At 38.5% G+C, this 21797-nt stretch overlaps 1 protein-coding gene across 1 annotated transcript in view; it reads left to right on the top strand.

The window, feature by feature from the left end:
• The window catches only part of LOC133130273 (raftlin-like), a 50580-nt gene that overhangs the window by 14515 nt on the left and 14268 nt on the right, over positions 1 to 21797 (top strand). Inside the window, exons 3-6 of the mRNA XM_061244772.1 lie at positions 7570 to 7744; positions 14925 to 15033; positions 17141 to 17618; positions 20951 to 21154. Coding sequence (XP_061100756.1) covers positions 7570 to 7744; positions 14925 to 15033; positions 17141 to 17618; positions 20951 to 21154 — 966 coding nt within the window. The remainder of the gene's footprint in view (positions 1 to 7569; positions 7745 to 14924; positions 15034 to 17140; positions 17619 to 20950; positions 21155 to 21797) is intronic.

Genomic DNA, 21797 nt, shown 5'->3' with positions numbered 1-21797 from the left:
TTTCACAACCTTAAGGGCAGTAGCCAACTGGATTTTTTCCGTGATGTGAGCTCTGCATAAAGTGTAAACTATCAGACAGGATTGTAGTGCTTACACGTGAAATGACAGTGCATTTCTTTTGATTATCTTACAGTAAGTATAAAAATCAAAGCACTACTTAGCCTGTCTGCTTGGAGTGCACATGCTTGGTGTGTCCAAACCAATCACATCATCAGATCCGCTTTGAATACAATCACACAATTTGAGCCGCATTCATCTTCCAACTCTGGGATTTATTCAGGCACTGCCAGCGGTACCTTGATTGTGAAAAAGCTATGATTGCACTTCCAGCTGCCGACTGTTCAGTTCAAATGCACACCTGATGATGTATTCTATTGAAGCACACACACTTCTGCCATTTCCTCTCTGGGGGAATTCGATTTCCAACATTTGTCATTTGCAAGGATTTTTTTTCTTATCAAAATGAGGAATGTGAAAAGGCACTAATGGATCAAAATCAGTGGGAAATACTTATTTAGATATTTAGATAGCATGTACATAACCTGATTTATTTGTCCAGCACAATCCCGTGTTTGGGGTGATTTATGTATCTACCATGATGGATTGTGGATTCATACATCTGGTATGTATTTTGGTAAGATCATTTGTTCAGGACACAACCTCAGTGTCTTAGCCTAGATTCACCTTGCCTAGTGAAGGCAGCTTTGTGCTCACAGCTACAATTCTCCAGCATTGTACTGCACAACCTGGGAAAGGCCTCCTGCACTGGTATTGATACAGCCTCCCTATGCTTTGGTATGTGTCTTTAAGAGCCGTCTCCAAGCAACACTACTGTCAGGAGACAGGAATTACATCTGCATCTGGGAGTTCCTGTCAATCAAATCTGATATTTGAAGGCTCAGAGACCGAGAGAATAGCCTCTATTAATATGCCAATTTACAGGAAAACTGAATCACTGGCTTTTTATCTCGTACCTAAGTTACTTTATCTGCCTTCAAATGTCAAATGACCACATCCTTGCATGTTCGCATATTATTTAGCATACCACTTTATTAAATTTCTAAAGCTTCTGTGATGTTAGCTTTTCTGAAAGAATATATATAATTTCAGTTTTTGGATTAATTTATTACACTAATTAGTATACTATACACCAGATGTATACATGCATGGAGTATGTGTGATTTGTTAGACAGTACATCGAGACCTAAGAACCAATTGTGTTGAATGTCCCGCACTAATAACAGGACTGTTGTATGGCACTGAATCCCTGGACAACTGATGCTTATGTATAGCTTTTTAAGGCAATCGATGAGCCATGAGATGAGATTGTATTGCTGATGACTGTGCCATGTGTGCATCAAGCTTCCTGAGCCTGGCGTTGTCCAGGCTCTCCAGTCTCATGCTACCCCCACGCAACACAGCCACGTATCTCAGCGTAAGATTTCTCCCACGCTGCATCTGAGCACTGGGTTCTGTCTCATTTCACACTCATGCACAGAGACATTCCAATCAGTAAAGTGTGAGAATCTGAAGGATGGCAAGTCTAAAGCACCAGAAGGCTTTTTTTTTTTTTCTCACAATAAGTCATTAGTCTGTTAATGAAGCAGTTTTATAACCATGCTCTAGGGCTGGTTTCTGAACCACAGGACGTCGTGATAAGGCATGATTAGCACCATCGCCCGGACAGAACCAATGGGTTCACCTATCGGAGAGAACGGGAAGGCTAGTGTTCCCTAATATCAGTGGAACAAAATTAAGCACAGGGTCAAACCACTGAAATAGTCTGTATCAAATTATATTTTGGTATGCTTTCCCTTCAGTATGCAATATAGAGATCTTTTTCCATCTTTTATGCTAAAACAAATTACTCTGGTCTCGCTTTGCAAAGAAAATAAATGTAATACCACATGTTTTTTTAGTTCACTCAAATGGATTTGGAGAATTATAATTGTTATTTGTTATTCCAGATTAGAATTTGAGTAATTTCTATTGGCCCGATAAATTGAATTATTAGTGCCATATGAAGAGCAGGTCTCTAATTGTTAACAGGGAAATAATTGTTGGGAACAACGGATTGTGGATGAGCTTATTAGTAGCACCTTTCCTGGTATTGTGGAGCTAATTTATTCCAGCTTTTTTTTCTCTCTCAAGGTTCATGTAAATTGGATTGAACCATGTCCTCCAGTGGCACAGCAGTGCAGGCCTGAAGTCCTCCTCTCCCATATCACTGAGCTTATTAATTCATATTTACTCATTTATTTTTAAACAGACTGACTCAGGGAAACATCCACACAACAGTGCCCCTGTGTTGGAGGCGTCAGGTTTACATTTTTCCATTTTATACCATTGTGATAGTGGTATATGCCTTGAGAATATACCACTGACCTAACCACAATATTTATTTCATCTTTCATCATATTCTGTCTGTGAAATTGTCAAAATTCTTTTCAAAACAATATATATGGTTGACATGTAATACACTTGCATATACATAGGCTAATCTAACAGGAAGTACACACTGCTGACATGGCACAGGAAGTAAATTGCTGAACTGTTCATTTTTTGTTTTCTGATTTTTTCTTTTTTTGGATACTGGAAAGTAATTTCAACAGGATTTATACAAGTGAGCCAATGAATCCTTGACTATTTATAATGGCAAGAGTGGTGAAGAAGGCTTTTTAAACTAGGTAAACAAAGTAGATACAACATAATTGTCTTTTCTTGAAACAATGTGCATTAAGCTTTGTTTAAGTTTTGAGATTCCATTTTCAGCACTTAACCCCTTAAGTCTCAGGTTTTTTGCATTCACTGTGTTTTTAACAGTGCTATTTTCAATCACCATGGTAACAGGATACTCCATTTGAAAACATTATAACTCAGGGTTCTATGCATATAGCCTATTTTAAGATGCCATTGCTTTAGTGACAACAGTTCTTTATTTTATAACATGTGGGTGGCAAAACAAGTGTGGGAGGACTTTGTCTTCTCTGCATTTTGGCAATCCATATACTACACGAAATAAGGTAATGTCAGTGTCATTTTCACGGCTTGAGAAACATCAGTAGAATGTCCGTTGTTTACTTAGAATTGTTATCCGTTTCACCACTGCCTACTTCTACAAGAACAAGAAGAGCAATGTACAAACTTCTCTGACCAGCATCAGTAATCATGTTGCACAGTAAAGGCATAATCCCCATCCATAAGCAAAAAATACTGTATAACTTTAGCTGAACCTACAACCAGCTTGTGGTATGGTGTTGAAGTAATGACTGTGAAACAGTTTAGCTACTGACTTTATGTTTCCAATGATGTATAGTTTGTTAGGCTTTCACAAAACAACACACCATTTTTTGCCTGTGTAACAAAATAGCAGCATTTTCTATATACTGTTACGCTTTGGCAAAAACTGTCCTTGAGATTTTATGGGCAAAAAGGTTGACGGTTGACAACAAATTTGTGATCCCTACACGAAATAGAGGACTTCCTTTGGGCAAATTCCAAGAAATCTCTGGTCTCTCTAGCCCCTCGGGTATTCTCGAGTGAATACAGGAAGACAGTGAAAACACCTTTGGCTCCACAATAGAGGGGATTTTAATCATCATGACCCCATTTTATATCAGTGATCATCTAAATATCAATAAATATTGTATTAGCATTCAGTATGCTTATAAATAAGGAGAAGCCTGCTTTAGAATAATACATAGCATGTGAAATTGTGAAATGTGTTTGACTTGCTGATTGGGGGGTATTTGACAAAAACGTCAATTAAAGGACCTCAATGAATATATTAGATTATTATTGTGATTATTGTACTTATTTTTTTACAATCTTCTCTACCTGTTTCTATCTGAGGAGAGCACAAGGAGAGGGAGAGGGAGAGGTAGGGGGAGGGTGACAGGTGGGGGAATAAAAAGTGTTGTATACTTTAGTAAGCAAAATACAGTATTTTACACATCGTAAGACCCATAATATAATTTAGTTTCCATGTGTCCTTTTGTAGTCTCCCAATATCCTTTTTGGAAAACTGCCTAGACATAACTGAAAACAATGCAGAATGCTCATTTTTGGTGATATTGTCAACAAGTTTGAAAGGAGATTTGTCCAGTGTTTTGTCTGTGGCTCCATTGTGTTTCTAAGCGCGCCAGACACCACCACAATACTCTGTATCCTCTCAAAAACAGAAAATCTTTTCAGTGAGAAAACAATATTCCACTTCAACTGTGTTTTAGCTTCTGTATGTTGATTTAGTAATACTTAGAGTAATTCTGAAAAACAAACCCCAAAGGAAAACCCACAAAGGGTTACCTTTCAGAAGACACAACGATTATGCCTATAATCAAAACAGTTCAAGAATATAGGAATTTTATTTTGGGTATGTCATTTTCAAGCTTGTGTTGAGAAAATGGGTGATTCTTAAGGGGTTAAATTGGCATATATCTTTAGACTAGCCTCATAATAATTATGTAAATAAAGTCAACATCACTTTAATTACCCGCTCTACCAAGAAACAAATTTGAACATTTCACAACCGAACTGTGATAAATTACTATATGATTAGATTGCTGTAAAAATATATATTCTTTTTGCTACACTTCAAATGCTTGGGTTTGGGTTTTAGTGCACTGTGAGCATCTGCTATTATTTCAGGCAAATTCATAAATGCCTCATTGACTATTTACCTATTTACAATGGAGGCCACAGCATATTTATTCATCATAATGTTAGAGTTCAGACAGTGGGCATGATATTCTAGTCATGTTAATATCTGCCGGCTCAGAGAATGGCAAACAGCTTTCTCTGCCTCCAGGGAAAACAAAATGATTGCACAATAAAAATGAAATGAAAATGCAGAGACACCAGAATTAATAAAAGATATAAAGATGATAGAATGAGAGTGTTTGGATTTCCTGACCTTTGGCAAGGAAGAATGTTATTTCAGTCTGTCATTCATTAAACCCATGGAAGGTTTTTGTGTTGTCGTTCTGGTTGTCAAGGTACAGATTATGATTAGGAAAGTTTTGAATATTTTTAACTACCCATAGCCAGATAGTAGCCAAGTCTCAGGATTTCAGAGTTGTAGCCGAGAATGAAATCCACAGACACTTTATGCACTTTAAATTTGATGTAGGATTTTCTTTTTGTTGTTCAGCCATTGGCTTACTCAGAGTCTACCATTATATATAATTTGGTGAGAAATTTCAATTATATTAACCTAAAACTGTTTGGCAATAGCACACATACAAGTTCAATGAATTTGAACCAATGTCTGTCATGCCTTGTCATTCACCTGCATTTCCTCTCTGCTGAGCCTTGATTTATCCAATATCTGAATGGTACATTACAACAGCACTGCTCTCCAAGCACAAATCCAACCCCCTTAGCCTTTTCTGGGACAGGCAGCCTTGTAGTCAGCAGACCTTCATCTGGGCTCCGTGTGGTAGTAGTTACTGTAATTCTGTCCACTCTCTGTTCTGGAAGCTACGCTTAGTTGTTTGATTCTACTGGTTTGCTTATACAGTTCAGAGTTTGATTCTAATTGCTGGCAATGCCATTTTCACATCTTGTTCACATGTGGAAAATCAGAGGGACTGCTGGTCAGTCAAACACTATGCCAGTCAGTTGTTTACCTTGGCTTGAACGTGAAGCAGCTGTTTGAATCTAGTTAAATGTGGGTTCTGGCTGATATCTAGAAGTGCTGGTGTTGAGCTGTGGGCCAAGTGCTCTGTGTGGCTTTCATTAGCATATTACAGTCTTTGATTCTTGTCTTGGACAGGATCCACGCTTGTTGTTGCACAGTTGGCTGTTTTTGACAAGAGGTCAGGGCACTACAGTATTGTGCAATAATGTGGCCACCACTGGTGAAAAAGCCTTTTACAATTAATATATAACTGATCAGAAGCAAACCTGTCCTCTAAATGGTACAACCAAAAACATGACACATTTCTTCAATTTTTAAAGCAAGATTACTTATTTTTATTTTTTACAGTTAATAATTTAAAATAATAATTAAAAACAAAATATATATATATATTCTTTGGCCTCCTTGCATGTACAGCATGTTTGAGATTTTCAATAATATTCAAGCCGGGGGACTCTGGTGGCTATTAAAAAAACTTTATCCGTCTTTCCTGGAGGTACTTCATGGTTGATTTCAAGGTATGCTTTGGATCATTGTCTTGCTGGAATACCCAACCTCTCTTCAACATATTTGGTGGAATCCATTATTCCTTTCATTCGCACAATATTTCCTGTGCCCCCAGCTGCCACACAACCCCAAAGCATAATGGTCCATCTCCATGTTTAACAGTTGGCAAGGTGTTCCTCTCTACAAAGGCTTCACTCTTTTTTCTTTAGTGGTGGCCCAAAATTTTGGTTTTGTCAGTCCAAAGCACGTTGTTCCTAAAGGCTTCAGGCTCAGTGTTTTCTTTTGAAAAAGATGCTTAAGTTTGTCTTGAGGTTGTTCTTTCTGGCAACTCTGCCATATAGGTTGTTTAAAGTTAGTTGTATTGTTGTCCTGTGAGCAGCGAGACCTGTGTCTGCTACTCTATTTGCAGTTCTTTTGCAGTGATGTGTGGGTTCTTCTGAGTATTTCTCACCAGGTCTCGGGCCATTGTAACTGAATTTGTTCTTGGTCCTCCAGACCTTGCCTTGGCCTTGACTGTTCAATTTATCTTACATTTTTTAATAATGTTTCTGACAGGGAAATAGGGAGTTTGGAACTTTGAGAGAGTTTTTTTTGTAGCCTTCTCCCTCTTGATGATCTAAATGAACCATCTTCATTCTGAAATCCTTGGACAACTGTTTAGAGGAACCTATGGTTGTTAACACCAGAAATAACAGCCAGTGCAGTTGGATACTTTAGAAGGCATGGAATTCCTTCAGAATAAAAAGTTCAGCCCTGGAATTATACTCTTATATATACCTGACTCATTGAAGCCCTAACGAGTAAATCACCTGGGTCTGGGCCTTAGTAATCATCTATTTAAAAAGCAACAAAGTATAATCCAAAAGGGTTTCCAAACATTTGCACCAGGCCTTTTTCCTTTTTATATAATTTTTATAAACGTTTTTATAAACAGTAAAAAATGTAAATGAAAAGCAATCTTGCTTTCAAATTTGCAAAAAGGTCTCATGCTTAACTCTACCATTTAGGTTTGCTTTCATTGAGATTCACAGATTCATAGTTAACAGACATTTAAACCAGGGGTGCCCCAATGTTTGCACCCCACTGAATGTGTCCTTTTCTGCGTGTCCAGTCTCAATTTAGATTCTGCTGACATTGTGGAATTTTTATTTTTCCTTCAAAACATCTGGTCAATCATTGGTCTCATTATTACCAGTCGCTGGTCTACTACTTGGGTTATTATAGCTATCAAACCTAGCTAAAATGGCTTAATCTCACAGTGAGTAAAGCAGTCCTGTGAAAAAAAACACTTGAAGTAGAACAACCAGATTTTATTGGATTTTCATCCTGTTATATTAACTCACAGAGCAGTCATTTTATATGAGCAAAAGTGATTAGATAGATAATAGCTTGCTATTATTTATGTGAATTTGTCATCTCGCCAGGGGCATCTGGAGTCTGTCTCTCCTCTCTGAGGGAGTTACCTGTTCAGCTTCAGGACTTCTACCAGCAGGGCTTCGTTCTGGCCGCTGTGCACCCCTTCATCCACCCATGTGGCTCAGAGCCTGCCAGCATCCAGCATCAGCTTTACCGGGCAGTGCTGATTCGCCACTCAGACACGTAAGTGCCACCTCTGTCTCTTCTTCACCTCTGCTTTGGGTTTTCTTCCATTTTTTTGACAGTGTACGGGCCTTTATGTTTTTTCTAAATATAGTTTTTAAATGTAGTTGGTTAGAATCAATGGTAGCATTATTTTTTCTTTGTGAAACTGAAAGCTAGGACTTCTTAGTTATTAAATGTGTTTTGATTCAGTAAAGGGACGCAGCTAACTCTCCACAAGTTTTCCAAACAGCATTAATAAGCTTCCATCTACCGTATATTCAACTTAAACGTGCAGTAGTTCAGTTCTCTGAATGCATCTCAGTGAATATGCCTTGTATTAAACATTCACTCAGAAAAGTGAGAAAAGGTATGAATTCCCTGTGTTCCCCATTGAGGAAATGAGAAAGGACAGGAGTCTGTTAACAGTGTAAATTTATGAAGACTGGGAGTGGTTAAATGCCATTTGCAGATGGTCTTTGTATGTTTCTTGACTTTTTCCCCAAATTGTGAGAAGATATGAGATTATGGGCCCCGAAATGCAATTGAGCTTGGTACAGAGGAATAGCTGAGTGGATTACATCCTGATGTCTGTGAGGATATACCAGCTTTTCTTCAATATGTTGCCATATGAATATGATGCATTATGATCTATCCAAGTAATTGTAATTGGCTGTAAAATAAAATACCAAAATTATTATTTAAAATTGGGTAGAGACAGCCCCCCAAATGACTTTTCGCATTGTATAGTTTCAAATTTAATTCTGGATGTTTGCATTTCAAAAGAAAATTTGACATTAGAGTATGAATTTTTATCCAACATTTTTCTGGATGGAGGAAGCCAAAAATATTTTTACATGGAAGAATGTCCCTGTGTTAATAATGGTGACCCTAGCCTGGAGAGAGCTTGGAAGACAGGACAATTTATTTAGATCAGCCTCTATTTGTTTAGAAATTATTTGAAAGTTGTTTAAGGCAATCAAATATAGTAAGGGATGGCTATGGGATATTTAACTTTAACTATTGGTATATGTGAAGGCAGGACATAAGTTAAGGGCTATCATTAAGGGGAGTTAAGGGGTATCATTGCTGATTTTGTCCATTTTGTATTCTGATATGGCACTTAACTAATTGAAAGTGGATACAATATGTGGTAATGAAGCGGTAACATCATTACAAATAACAGGGCATCATCAGCATAGAGGGATATTTTATGTTGAGTATTGTTAACACTTATCAGTTTGATGAATATCGATTGCCGAATTGATTGAACCAGTGGCTCCAAGGAGAGGGTAAACAGAAGGAGTGAAAGCAGACAACCCTGTCGAGTGCCTCTGGAAATGGGGAACCGCAGAGAGCAAATATTATTTGTGAGAACCATTGCAGAAGGTTTGGTATACAAAACATTAATATGAATATGAATGAGATCAGTTCCAAAACGCATGTGTTCCTAAACCTCCCAGAGATACGCCCACTCCAGCTGATCAAAAGCCTTCTCTGCATCAAATTAAAGCAGCACACATGGGGTGTGGGCATCTCCGGTAGAATGTACCAGAAGTCTTCAGTCTACACTGTTGTGGGTGCAGCGTACCCTAGTACAACCATGGAGGGCCCACTGAGTACCCATATATAGACACTAACTTAGGCCTAATTCATGAAAAACTGTGTAACTAATGTTGACTGCAGTACAAAAACAATAGCCTATTTCTTTTGTTAATGGGAGTTCACATTGAAATGTATGGTATCTTTAAAATGGACTCCTTTGCGTTGGTGTAGCCGGATGCTTGGAACAAAGCAAATATCCTCTGGGGCTGCCCTATATTGTTTTTCTTCTGTGGCCACTGGCCACCAAAAACATGCGTGAGACCCTTCACTGTTGTGTCTGCTACTCACTTAGTGTTACCTGTACAAGCCAGACAGGAATTCATCTGGTTTAAATCTGGAGCAACTGCGAAGAGAAAAGGAAAATAATCATTATAAAAGGACAAAAGGCAGAAACCAGTCATTAAATGTTTGAACATGTGTTTCTTTAATTTTAGACTTGCTGAGGCTATTTACCAAAACACTTACTTATGATCTTATTTATGAATTCTAGTGTATGCATTGAAATTGTTTAAATTTTGATTCTAGGCAGCAAGCCAGGCCAGCCTAGCCGATGCAGTTCAGGCCGGTTTATGATTTAGATGGTCTTACAGAATGAACTTTGTATAAACTTGTTATGATTACTCTTCAGTGTCCTCCTTATTAAGCTGTGTTCTTTTTGGATAGGGCTTCAGGGGAGTATGGGACCTTGGGGCCCACACCCTCGCCATGCCTCACACCCATATGTATGACAGGCTAGCTCTGCCCCTGCCCAATACCATCCCCACAGTCCCAAGCCCCCAGTGGGTGCTTCCTTGTATAAGGGTCTACTTTGGCTTGGGCTGCTTATCAATCTTTATTTTGTGATTTCATCTGCATTGTACTACCAGGAGAAATAGCTACATGGGGAGTGATTCAGCACATAGTATGTGTGCATCTTTATGTGTGTGAATGCATGCATGTGTTTGTGTTGGAACCGGGCTGGGGATCCAGTTCTGTTTACAGTAGCTACTTAGCTACAGGGCTGTCTCCCTTCCCCCACCTGGAGGAGTACCTCTTGAACTTCTCAAGAGTCCCACTTAGGTTTGTTTTGTCTTCACTCTGTACAGTGAGAGATGACCAGGAGCAGTGTCTGTTCCCCCTACTGTCTAAGACTCAGGTTTGGACACAGTCTCCAGACTCTGTAAATCCCTGAAATCTCTATGGCTTAATTTACAGTCCACAAATTCGCTCCACATTCCTCCCAAATGAATCCATAATTCAAAACAGACACATTATTTGCTTAGATTCCTCTGAAGATTACTGATTATTTTCCCTTCATGTCTGTCTCTTTTTTTCTGTATATTTTTATACTGTAGAAACTCTAGAGAGAGGTATGCTAATAGAGAAGTACTGTATAAGAACAAACTTCTTTCTCTTGTCACATTATGGCATATGTGCCTAGTGATAGCAAAATTATTGTCAAATTTATACTAGTATTTTAATTGTATATTGAGACTTATTTATGACTTATTTTACTTTGTTGCTGAATAAGACAAAAGTATTGCCAATGAGGTATGACATTTACATAACATTACAGTTTTTTAGCTGATGCTTTTATCCAAAGTGACTTGCAGTTGGATTTTGTCTGAGCAGGGGCCAATCCCCCCTGGAACAATTAGGGATTGAGGGCCTTGCTCAAGGGGCCACAGCTGCACGGATCCTATTGTGGTTACACTGGGGTTTGGACTCCTAACATTCTGGGTCCCGGTCAAGCTCTTAAAAAGTCAATTATAACAAGCTAATGTTCTATGTGAAAGACAAAAAATATTAACTTATTACAAAACTGAAAGGCTTGTTAAGACAGTCATTTATTGCAGTGTATAAGAAATAAAAGGTGAAGGGCAATCAGGTAGAGAACAGTATTGTCTATATCAGCTAAACTGCTCACCCCTTACATAGCCCTTGCTGGTTTCCTCTTATTTCAAATGCTGTGGTGACAAACCCCTCACCCTCCCACCCCCTACACACAGAAGCATATAGTTACATTTTCCTGAAGAGGCAAATGAATATGATCTTAATTGGCCGTCAATGGGTATAAAGCAGTGAGATGAATGATTTGTGAAAGCAGGGTGAACTTACAGGGACTGTGGGAGAGAATGGGAAAGGAGTTCTCCCTACAGAGAGAAGCTGCCTTTCACTTTGAGGGGTGAGATAGAGGAGGGGGAGGGCAGTGGGCCTGTAGATCACAGTTGGGGCGAGGAGAGAGGGAGTGGAAAGGGGATGCTGATCCTTTGATGGCCCCTGCCAAACAGTCTCGCTTTATCTCAACGTCTGTCACCGTGGAGACAGCAGTCCGCATCAGCACCAGCCCAGGGGGATAAACCAAAAAAATAAAAGATTTAAATCAAACACCAACCAGCTCCTCTCCTTTTCTCCTCTCTTGACAGCCTGACAAAAACAAAAAAGCGACTGGGAAAGTGCACATGAAAGCAAATCACTGGATATCCAATCATCACTTTGAAAACAAACAGACCCAAAAATGTCCATGCCCATCTGGGAGACCAGGAAGGCTAGAGGAAAATGTTTGTGGCATTAAACGTTATGCTTAGTATTTCACACTCGCCCCTGGATGAAATTACAGCTATTCTCTTACTGATAGTCTTATTATCAGCCACCACATATGGAGCAGGAGATGTACGATCCAAATTACATTGTTACAGTACTCCCCTAAAAAGAAGATTTAGCCAGGATAAAAACATGCCCTTCTGATATGTGCCCTCTGTAAATGTTAACATCATTACTTTCAAGTGCTGTTTGGTTAAGTGACCAAGACTGAAATGGGCCGGTCTTTGAGATGGGGTTAGTCTGGCTTTAAAATCAACTTTTTTTTCTTTGAAATTTAGATGGAGTGCATTGGCTCATTCTGACCCAGAAATGTCAACTGTCAAATGTCCTATATTCAATTTTGTGGAAGTGAACAATAGAGGTAGAGTACAAAGCAAAAAAAAAAAAAGAGTATTTGTAATGGATACAGCTACCTCTCTGAATAAAAGCAGAAATGAACCCATTGCCTATGCTCAGAAAAATAAAATGAAAATTGTTAGATCTAACTTAATTTGCTAAAAGCTTGCCCAGTAATTAAGTGTAACGAGCTCCAAAAACTCTCCTGGTCAGTCATCAGCTGAAGCCATTGTCAGTGGAGCAGAATGTCAATGGATTAACATCCATGGAAACTAGCCAGCTGGTTATTTTTACATTCAAAAGCTCAGATGGATGAAATTCTGTTTGCGTTGTCAATAGTCACCATTTAATTCATACATTAGATCGTAGAGTGTATATTCATTTTCCAGCAGAAAATTATGATTGTAGATTCCCTGTTCTCAACTTGCAGTAATTTTAGATAGGACAAATATTTGCTCTGAAAATTAAGATAGAACAGTATAAATATCACAACAGACAGAATCTCTGGACTGAAACAAAACCAACCCAATGAACACTTTAGAATGCATTAGCAGTTGTCTCTGGCCTGATTTTCTACCTTTCAACATCATTGGTGTGATCCTCACATTCCTACTGCTTGGGTTTTGTAATCACAACATAAATGTACATGATCACATGTTTAATATGTCTAATAAATGAGTTTTTTGGAAATGAGTTTCCATGTGTTTAAGGTGACAGGGAAGGAGCATGAAGTAAGCATATGTCTTTTTCATTTAAATAGCATCATTTCAAAAAAAATTAGTTCGAGGCAAAGTTTTAACAGACATATACTTGCCAACCATATTGTTGCTGTTAATAATTTCTTATCTGGTAATAGAACTATAATCCTTGCTACTGTATATATTGTTTTCATTGAGTACAATAATAATGAGTGAGAAAGGTATATGTTCTTATTCAGGTCTTGGATTTGAATTAATGTTTCAAAGTCATTGAAAATGACAGTGACAGACTCGTTTCTGATATTAAAATACATTATCAAAATTCTCTCATCAGTATACTCAGTGTGAAATTTTTTATGTCAAATTATCATTTTCATCAGTTTTTTTTTTTGTTCTAAATTCTTTCCAACTTCTCATGCTCATTTATGTATTTAAGATATGCTGTATGTGTACGTGTGCGATTGCATGTATGTGTACAGGATCATCCGCAGGAAATCAATTTTACAGTACACAATCCAAATGAACAAAAAAAATTTCTTTGTAATTAATATAATTGATATTGATCATTGTGAAGTACAATGAGTACAAGTACAAATAAGCTGCCATACAGGGGTATTATGGGTAAAGTTGAAACTAATATTGAGGATTATTTGCATTAGAAGTGGCAATACTGATTGGTGTGTTGGTGGTAAAACTGTGAAGCACAGGTTAGGCAGTTCAATAATGCATGGATGTAACTTCACATTAACCTTTAAATCAGGAATATGCATTGATTCTTTTCCTAATTGGTTTGGCTGAGGGTGAGACTAAGACACATTTTTGAGGTGAAAATACTGTGGAAAGTCAGTGACACGCTGATTAGGTTCAAGTGAAAACTTGGCTACATTTGAAAAGTGAGAGTTTTCAGGATGCAGCCAGGCTATATCCAGGTAAAACCTTTTATATTGGGGATAACCTGGTCTGTTTATATCAAAAGTCAACCTAGATTTCCACCGCTCTAGATTCTTGCTTTTCCACACAGGGAAGGATATAGAAAGCTCACAGGCACAGATCACTTACCTCCCAGACCAGATGAGATGATACCATTTACGAGCACATAGATTAATGTGTTATATTTTAAAAAGTTAAACTCATTGAGGAGGACCATTATTCATCATTTGACAACAGAACAGTCTTTGCTCCTCTATTTATTGGCAGCAGACCTTTTCAGATAAAATGGTCATGCAGTGGGTTGTGTTACACTACCTGGAGCTTCTCACAAAAGCTACTTACAGTCAAGCATCATTAGGGACCTTGTTGCTCCTATTGGCAATGTGCCACAGGGCTTGCTTGGTGAAACATATCTGTGGTTTTAGAGCTTTAAATGTTTTACAGGCTTACAATGAGAGCTGACTCAGGCTGCAGGAGTGAATTTCATTGTGCAGGCTGGTTCAGGTTTTGGGTGTAAAACGGCAGGCATCCGGTCCAGGGGCTGTTTTTGGGAGAGCTGAACCCTCATCCACATGCAGGCACGTCTCCAGCCACCCTAAGAGGTGGGAAGGTCCCCAGCCCTCATGTCAACAGGATGGGAGAGCGGATAGCAGGGAGCACAGGGGCATCTGCCTTCACAGACGCTGTGCTGGGATTTCCTACTTAGCAAAATAGTTTTTCCACTATAAATAGACCCTGGAGCCAGAGATATTTATGCAAGATGAAAAGCAAGCCAAGAGATCTGCTCTCCTGGACATTAAGATATTGTGCTTTTGAAATACTATTTTTATTCCAGTTTTTAAGTTAACTTATGGTGTGATTCATAGCAGATCAATACATTAGTCATTATACAAATACAAAGGTAATACAAATGTATGAGCTTTGTGGAAAAATAAAAACTAGATTGATATAGGCCTTTGATTTTGCCTGTGAAAAAAGTGTTGAATTGTAGTAATATTAGTATTGCATGTTTGTTGAATGTTTGTTTTCTGTCCCTCTGTCCCCTCCAGTTCAGAGAAAACACAATCAAACGGTGAGCCCAGCCATCTAGAAGTAGACCTGTGTCTGTCAGCAGACCAGTCACCCAATACAGGTGTCATACAGGGCTACGTGAAAAAGGTGAGATATTGATAAAAGGTGAAGAATGTTTTGTGACAGTTTGCTTCATTGTTGAGTTCAGAATTCTGTGTATAAAATAACTAGGACTAGTAATATAAGGCATATACTGAGCATGGTAGCGCTCACTATATGTTTGCGTTTTTTGGCACTTCCATTCAACAGCCAATTTTGAACCTCAATGACTCACCCGTTTCAAAATCTCAATGCCATTTCACATGTCTACTACAATGGCAACAGGCTCACCAACAACTGATTGTGGTATTGCTACACTGCACCATTTCAATGTTATGGATACCCTTAAAAAAATGTGCATGAATCATTAAGACTTTTTTGAGTAAAAATAACTCCATTCAAGTCCAACGGATCCTGACACAATTCTGTGGGTAACACACTTTTTCCAATTTCATGACTGTATATTTTATTACATTTTAATTAGACCTCAAAGTTCTACATTTTAACAATGAATTGTCCATATACTTAACATATGCATATGCATACATACTGTAGGCTTACGTATAGGCCCATATACATACCATAGGCTATATATCTCATGATTATATTTTGTACCTTTCAAAATTATTTGCATATTAAATGCATTGCATATTAAAAAGACCAATGGCTTCAGCTTGCAAATAAATGCAATAGAAAACAACTTGAAAGTTTGCTTCATATAAAATAGGCAGCAGGTTTTGTATGAATAGATTTTTTTATTTTATGTGTTCAGTGAAAGATAGCATTTTAATGACACTGGCAGGATTTTATTAAAGTCAAATAATGAAAAAGTGACTTCATTAACATTCCTTGACAGTTAACATTTCAATTTCATTTCACACAGACTACCAGTATTGACTTCAAAACACCAACTGACAATAAATAGCAAAAAGCAATGCTGTTTGCAGATGTAATGAGTACAAATACACAGCAGACATTACAATCAGCTCCTGTTTAATTTGAAAACCTGACAGGAGTGATTTGTTTGCCTTCTCTCATTCAATCCAAAAATCTGATGCGCAAATACCTGTACTTGGCTATTTTGTCAGTGTAAAGATGAATGAATCAAACCATAATGAAACGGTACACACAGACCATAAACTTAAAATTGGAAACAGGTATATTTTAATAATAATCGTAAAACAATATATATATCATATCAATTTATATATAAAAACAAATAGCTATTGATCCGTTATGTATCTAGTTTTGTTTACTGATCTACTAAGACCGTTGTTTTTATTGGTAGATATTCTTGCTTGTGAAATTTATTTAAGGTACATTTTGATTAACTTGTGGTCATACCTGTGGTCTACTTGTGGTTTTATACTGCATTGCATTTTTTAGGAGAAATGCTGCAGAGGAGATCCCAGATATTATGCATTTCATGGCAACTAGCCCAAAGTTTCATTAGGAGCTGCAGTTTACACACATTCTGAAATGCCTGCCATACCGCATGACCAATTAAAATGGTTTTGAATAATGAATCTTCCCTTGATAATCACTGATAATGATGGTAACTGTGTACAGCAGCAATTCTGTACAGCAGATTTCAAACAGGAGACATTTTATGTACCTTTTGGGATTCATTACCATTGTTGTAAAACTTACTACACAGTAATTGAATCTGAGTCTCGATTCAAACACATATTACTGTACATGTGTTTTTATGCTCAGTTCTCAGTGTCCTTATGTTAAACAGTTTTTTTGTCATATCTGCCAATTATTTTCTTATGTATTAGTGGCAGCCATGTTTTTTATTTGCTTAAAAGTTATTAGTTATTTTCATCTGTGTGTTATAGCAACAAGATCTGATGCATAAGTGAAATCAAACAAAAATTATATTGTAAATTAAGATTTATTTATAATTTTTTTTAAATGTCAGTATTATTGACAAACAGTGTTTATTGAAATTTTGTGTCATTTAAAAAAATAGATATGCAAGAATAAAATGAATCAGGTGGAAAAGAATGGCTTTTGCATGAATTCTGAGGGAACCTAATGACATTCCAAAGCCATTCAATCACAGTGAATTTACATGGCAAGATATTCATGATTGACCTGTGTATGTGACTGAGTTGGTAAGCACTGATTCTCTCGCCCTCTGCCTCGTCAGATCCAGGATGCAGCAGAGCAAGGGCTCGTGTTTGTGGGTTTCGCCCAAGAGCCTGGTGCTGTTTTGACCCCAGGACAGGCTGGCCCGGAGGAAATGTCCATGTCCCTCCACTCAAGCCCGAGCTCTCTCCCAGGTACAGACACTGATCTAAACCAGAGCCCCACATCCCCAGGGGGGCTGGAGCTCCATGACTGTGAGGAGGAGACTGGAACAGAGGACAGTCCGTCAGCCTGTGAGGGAGAAGAGGCACATTTAGGAGAAGCAGAGAGTCACACTGTGAATCCTGGGAGCCCCAATGGGACAGGTGCAGAGGACAGTCAAGATGGAGAGTCTTGTCTTTCTGACCCCTCTTCATCAGTGGACCAGCCAGGCCAACGCCCAACGGCGATGGAGAACGACAGCCCGACGCATAACAACAATAAAACAAAGAACCCAGAGGAGAAAGACACACACACCAGTCTGTACTCCTCCATGAAAGGTGAGTCAAACTCAGAGTCCAAAAGGGCCTTTTACATTGTTCCACTTCATAGTCATTGCTCATAATGTTCATTATGTGCTTGCTGAAGTCCGGTAATTGCATTGTCACTGTACATGAAGCTTGCTAAAATGTGTGGTGATCACAATTAAATATGCATGCCCTGTCACGAGAGGTGGTTTCAGTTTGACTACAGCTGCAAAATCTATTGTATATGTGGAAATAACAAAACCATTTGTTTCTGGGTTCCTTTTTTAACAACATGGATTTTCCACAGTTTCATTTCAAATTCTTGCTTCACAGCTTGAACCAGAAAGAACTGGAAGGCATGTCCGGTTCAGGTCAAGTCAGTTTTGGCTGGGCAGAGGTATTACAATATATGCCATTTTACTATTTAATGAAATTAAGTTAACCCAGTGAAAATACATCTTTGTGACTTAATCTGCATTGCACTACCAGGAAGGTTAGCTGCATGGGAAGATTCATGGTGTGTGTATGTGTGTGTGTGCGTGTGCATGAGTGTGTGTAATAAGCACATAAATATAAAGTGCTCTTTCATGTTTTGGACTTTTATTAGCTTCATAGCCTGTTCAATTTGCCCTGGAGACAGTACTTTAGAGAGACGCTATCTGCAAGCACACTGAGAAGAGCTGTTTTGCTCTGTATGAGAATGCTAAGTGTATCTGTCATGGGGTTTAGTGATCTTTCAAATAAAATGGCTTTGAGTCAGTGCGCATCTAATGAAGGAGTGCTGATTTAATCATTTGATTCTAATGCTCTACACAAGGTCATGCATGGCTAGCTGGAATCCTTGAGGGCCGCAGGTCCTGCTGTTTTTATTTCACTTACCTTCTTGTTGTTCAACAGAGTCATTACTCAGATAGGAAATCACCTCACCTGGTGCTCCAGGTGTCAGTCAGCAGGCTTCTTGAGGTTAAGCTGGGCAGAGACAATTCCAGTTTTGTTGGACTGGGAGCCCGCAGGAGTCACGCTTCAGTTAGCTGTTCAGAGTTAAGAGTTAGCATTTCGATTTACAGATTAGACCTGGCCTTCTGGAACATGTCATCTACTGTCTTGCGTGCCTGTTTGTGTGTTTGTTCACTGCGATGGTGTCCATCCAAGGCATGACCCATTAGATTCAGCTCATTGTGGCCCTCTGCAGGAGGATTCTGTCCAATTCGGCCCGGTCCCAATCGTAAGTCCAAATGTTATTTATGGAGGAAGGTAACAGTTACTCTATGGTGAAATCAATGCATTTCCAACTGCATAGCCATAAATTAAAGCTGCTATAATGTATTATTTATACCAAAACTCAGTTAAGATTAATGAAATGGAGGGAGAAATAAGTGAAATTCCATGATAAGTGATAGTTCTTACAAAATCGCGGAATACATTTTTCTTAGCAGTGGAAGGTTCAGACATGGCTTTGAGGGATGAAGGCCTGTAATTGTGTGCATGTGCTCATTTGCTTGTTTACAGCAAATGTCAAAAACTATATTGAGACAGACAAGGTAACTCTTCAGGTTGCTGTCTGATTTCCCTCATGTGACAAATACTACACAGTTAGCAAGCTTGTGAGTCTGATGTCTGACAGCTTCATTTGAGTCACCTCCTCTCGAAAAACCACCTCGCTCAAATCATGGGGAATAACCAGGAAGAGTAGAATTAAAATAAAAACATATTTGCAAAATGACTTCTGGGTCACATTTGTACATTACTGTTGAATGAAATGATGGGAGATGTTCCTCATTTCTGTGCAATTCGCACAAATATCCGTTCATGTTGAGTGTGACTGCCAGTGCGTGTGTGAATTTAGTGGCCGTGTGTCACATCAGTCAAGCTGCTGAAAATAAGCCCACTGCTTAATGATTCATTCTTCCTGAGATGTTGATTGATTGAGGACCCGAGGCGAACGAGTCTTGACCGCTCATGATTCACGTTATGTGTGGCCATAGAGTCCTCCCATCCTGAGCGTACGTGACAATGCCTCTGTCGCAGCTGTCCTGCTTATTTGTATTAAATTGGAGCCAAATAGCAGAAAGACTCTGTAAACAGTCATGGCCAGGACAAGGGTTTACATTGCTAATTATGAATAAATGAAATAGAATTATCCCATGGGGTTAGAGATACACCAGTGTGTGGAAGGAAAACACAGTACAGCACATTTAATTTCCCTGCAGGTCACCATGTTACAAACAGTACAGCTTTGTCACTCTTCGGTTAATGATGCTGAAAAGCATTAGGACATGTTAGCTTAGCATGCTAGCCCTCATTACAAAACAGACTTTTAGTTTTGTTAAATGCGCAAACTAGTTTAATCTGCCATTTACTGTAATGTATCCACACCTTACAATATATTCATTATATACAAAATTATTTAGTATTTCTGAAGAAACTTTTAATAAAAAAAAGTTGCTTATTTTACCATACTATTCCTTTTAGTACCCGAAAAAAAAACATATTTTCAAAATGCCTCTATTATCTGGATATTTTCAAATGTGTCATTCTTTTTAATTCTACTGTTTCCAAAGAGCACCATTTCTAAAGCTAGTAGCTTTCCATTCTGATAAGATAAACACCAGGAGACATCTTACATTCACACACACAGTTTTAATGCCTCAGGCTTCTCCAAACTGGCCCTGTGTTTTCCTGTTTTCTGAAAAGTCTTAAAGAAAAGGAAATCCATAACTGAGTGGGCTTGCAGCCATCTCTGAGGGCATATTATCGGATGAAACCGTTTCTGTGGGCAACACATAGGGATAAATTACAGTGAGTTGTGTAACAAAGAGGCAGCATCTGTAACTCCAGAGCTTCAGGGCTTTCTCTGGAGAGTCTAGACAACACTCGGTACTATTTGAATTTGGCAGTACATCTAATGTTTGTGAGATATTAAATACATACCAAAGCTATTTGTATTTTAATGCCTTTCTTTTGTATTTTTGTATCACAATGGCCTGAAATGTAATTGTTTCCTCTGAAATGTCCTGACATTGACTTGTTGTCTCAAGCCAGTGTATGTCAGTCTGTGTGTGCTTTGTTTTGTGTGTGTATACAGCATGAGTTTATGCATATGTGTGTACATGTATGTATTGAGCTTGTGAGACAATGCATAGAGGATGCCCAGGGATTCAAAATCGTGGGCCCTAGTCTTGAGTGGGCCTCTGCTGTAGTACCCGTATGCTAAATATTTCACCTGAATGTATGTCTCTACAATCTGTTATGTGCTATAATGGGTAATACATTAGAGGTGGAAACATCACTGATCGAGGGCACCCAGCACACTGACGAATGACACCCTTATTATAATGTAATGGGGCTTTTCTCCACTTTCACAGGGACGGAGGTCTTTGCCTTGTTTAACCACCCCGGGGGGCATCAGGGGCTGCTGAAGTACTACACCATTAAGGTCCCCTTGCGGGTGCAGCTCCAGGATGAGGGGGTTAGCGGTGTGGAGGCTAACTGGCTGGATCACATGACGCAGCACTTCAACAGTGGCGCCTCGCTGGTCGATGGGTATTTCCATCTGGGGAGTGAAAACGGTACACCTGCAGCCACTACACACACTCATAACGCAGCACTGAGCATCATATGTGAAGATATATGAGGCAATAAAAAACCGCACATCAAACCAAGACAGTATTTATGCCAATCAAATACAGAAAATGTATGATTTATCTCCCGAATGGCAGCCCATATACAGTAATTTATGTGCTATGCATTCTTCTAAAGAAGGCACAGAACACAGGGGTAGGTGTGTCCAAAGTTGGGAGATCATCAATTCAGTGTTAAGTGCTGGATATACCAAGCTTAAAAATCCAAGCTTTTATCACCTTTCTATTGAACACCTTCTATCACCTTTCTACTGAACACCATAATGAGTAATGAATTGGAATAAGTAAGAGAACAGATGTGCCCTGAAGTACAGTGCTTTGTTATTACTTAATTTTACTTTCTTTAATATATAACAGATCATAAAAAGCGTCATAATTAATTAATCATCAGAAATGGATGAATCAGCAACTCTGAAACTGTAATAATTACGCTTTTTTATTTTTAATTAGCAGTGCATGCAGTACATTAGGTCATGGAACTTGTGAAATGAGGCTCTTTGTAATTAATTTTAGGTATTTTATTTAATTGTCCTGATGTGTATACATGATTTATTTAGAAAACAGACTAAGA

The sequence above is a fragment of the Conger conger genome, chromosome 1, assembly GCF_963514075.1.
Source record: "Conger conger chromosome 1, fConCon1.1, whole genome shotgun sequence".
NCBI classification, from domain to species: Eukaryota; Metazoa; Chordata; class Actinopteri; order Anguilliformes; family Congridae; genus Conger; species Conger conger.
The sequence above is the reverse complement of the archived record's forward strand: the minus strand, read 5'-3'. Positions and strand labels throughout refer to the sequence as shown.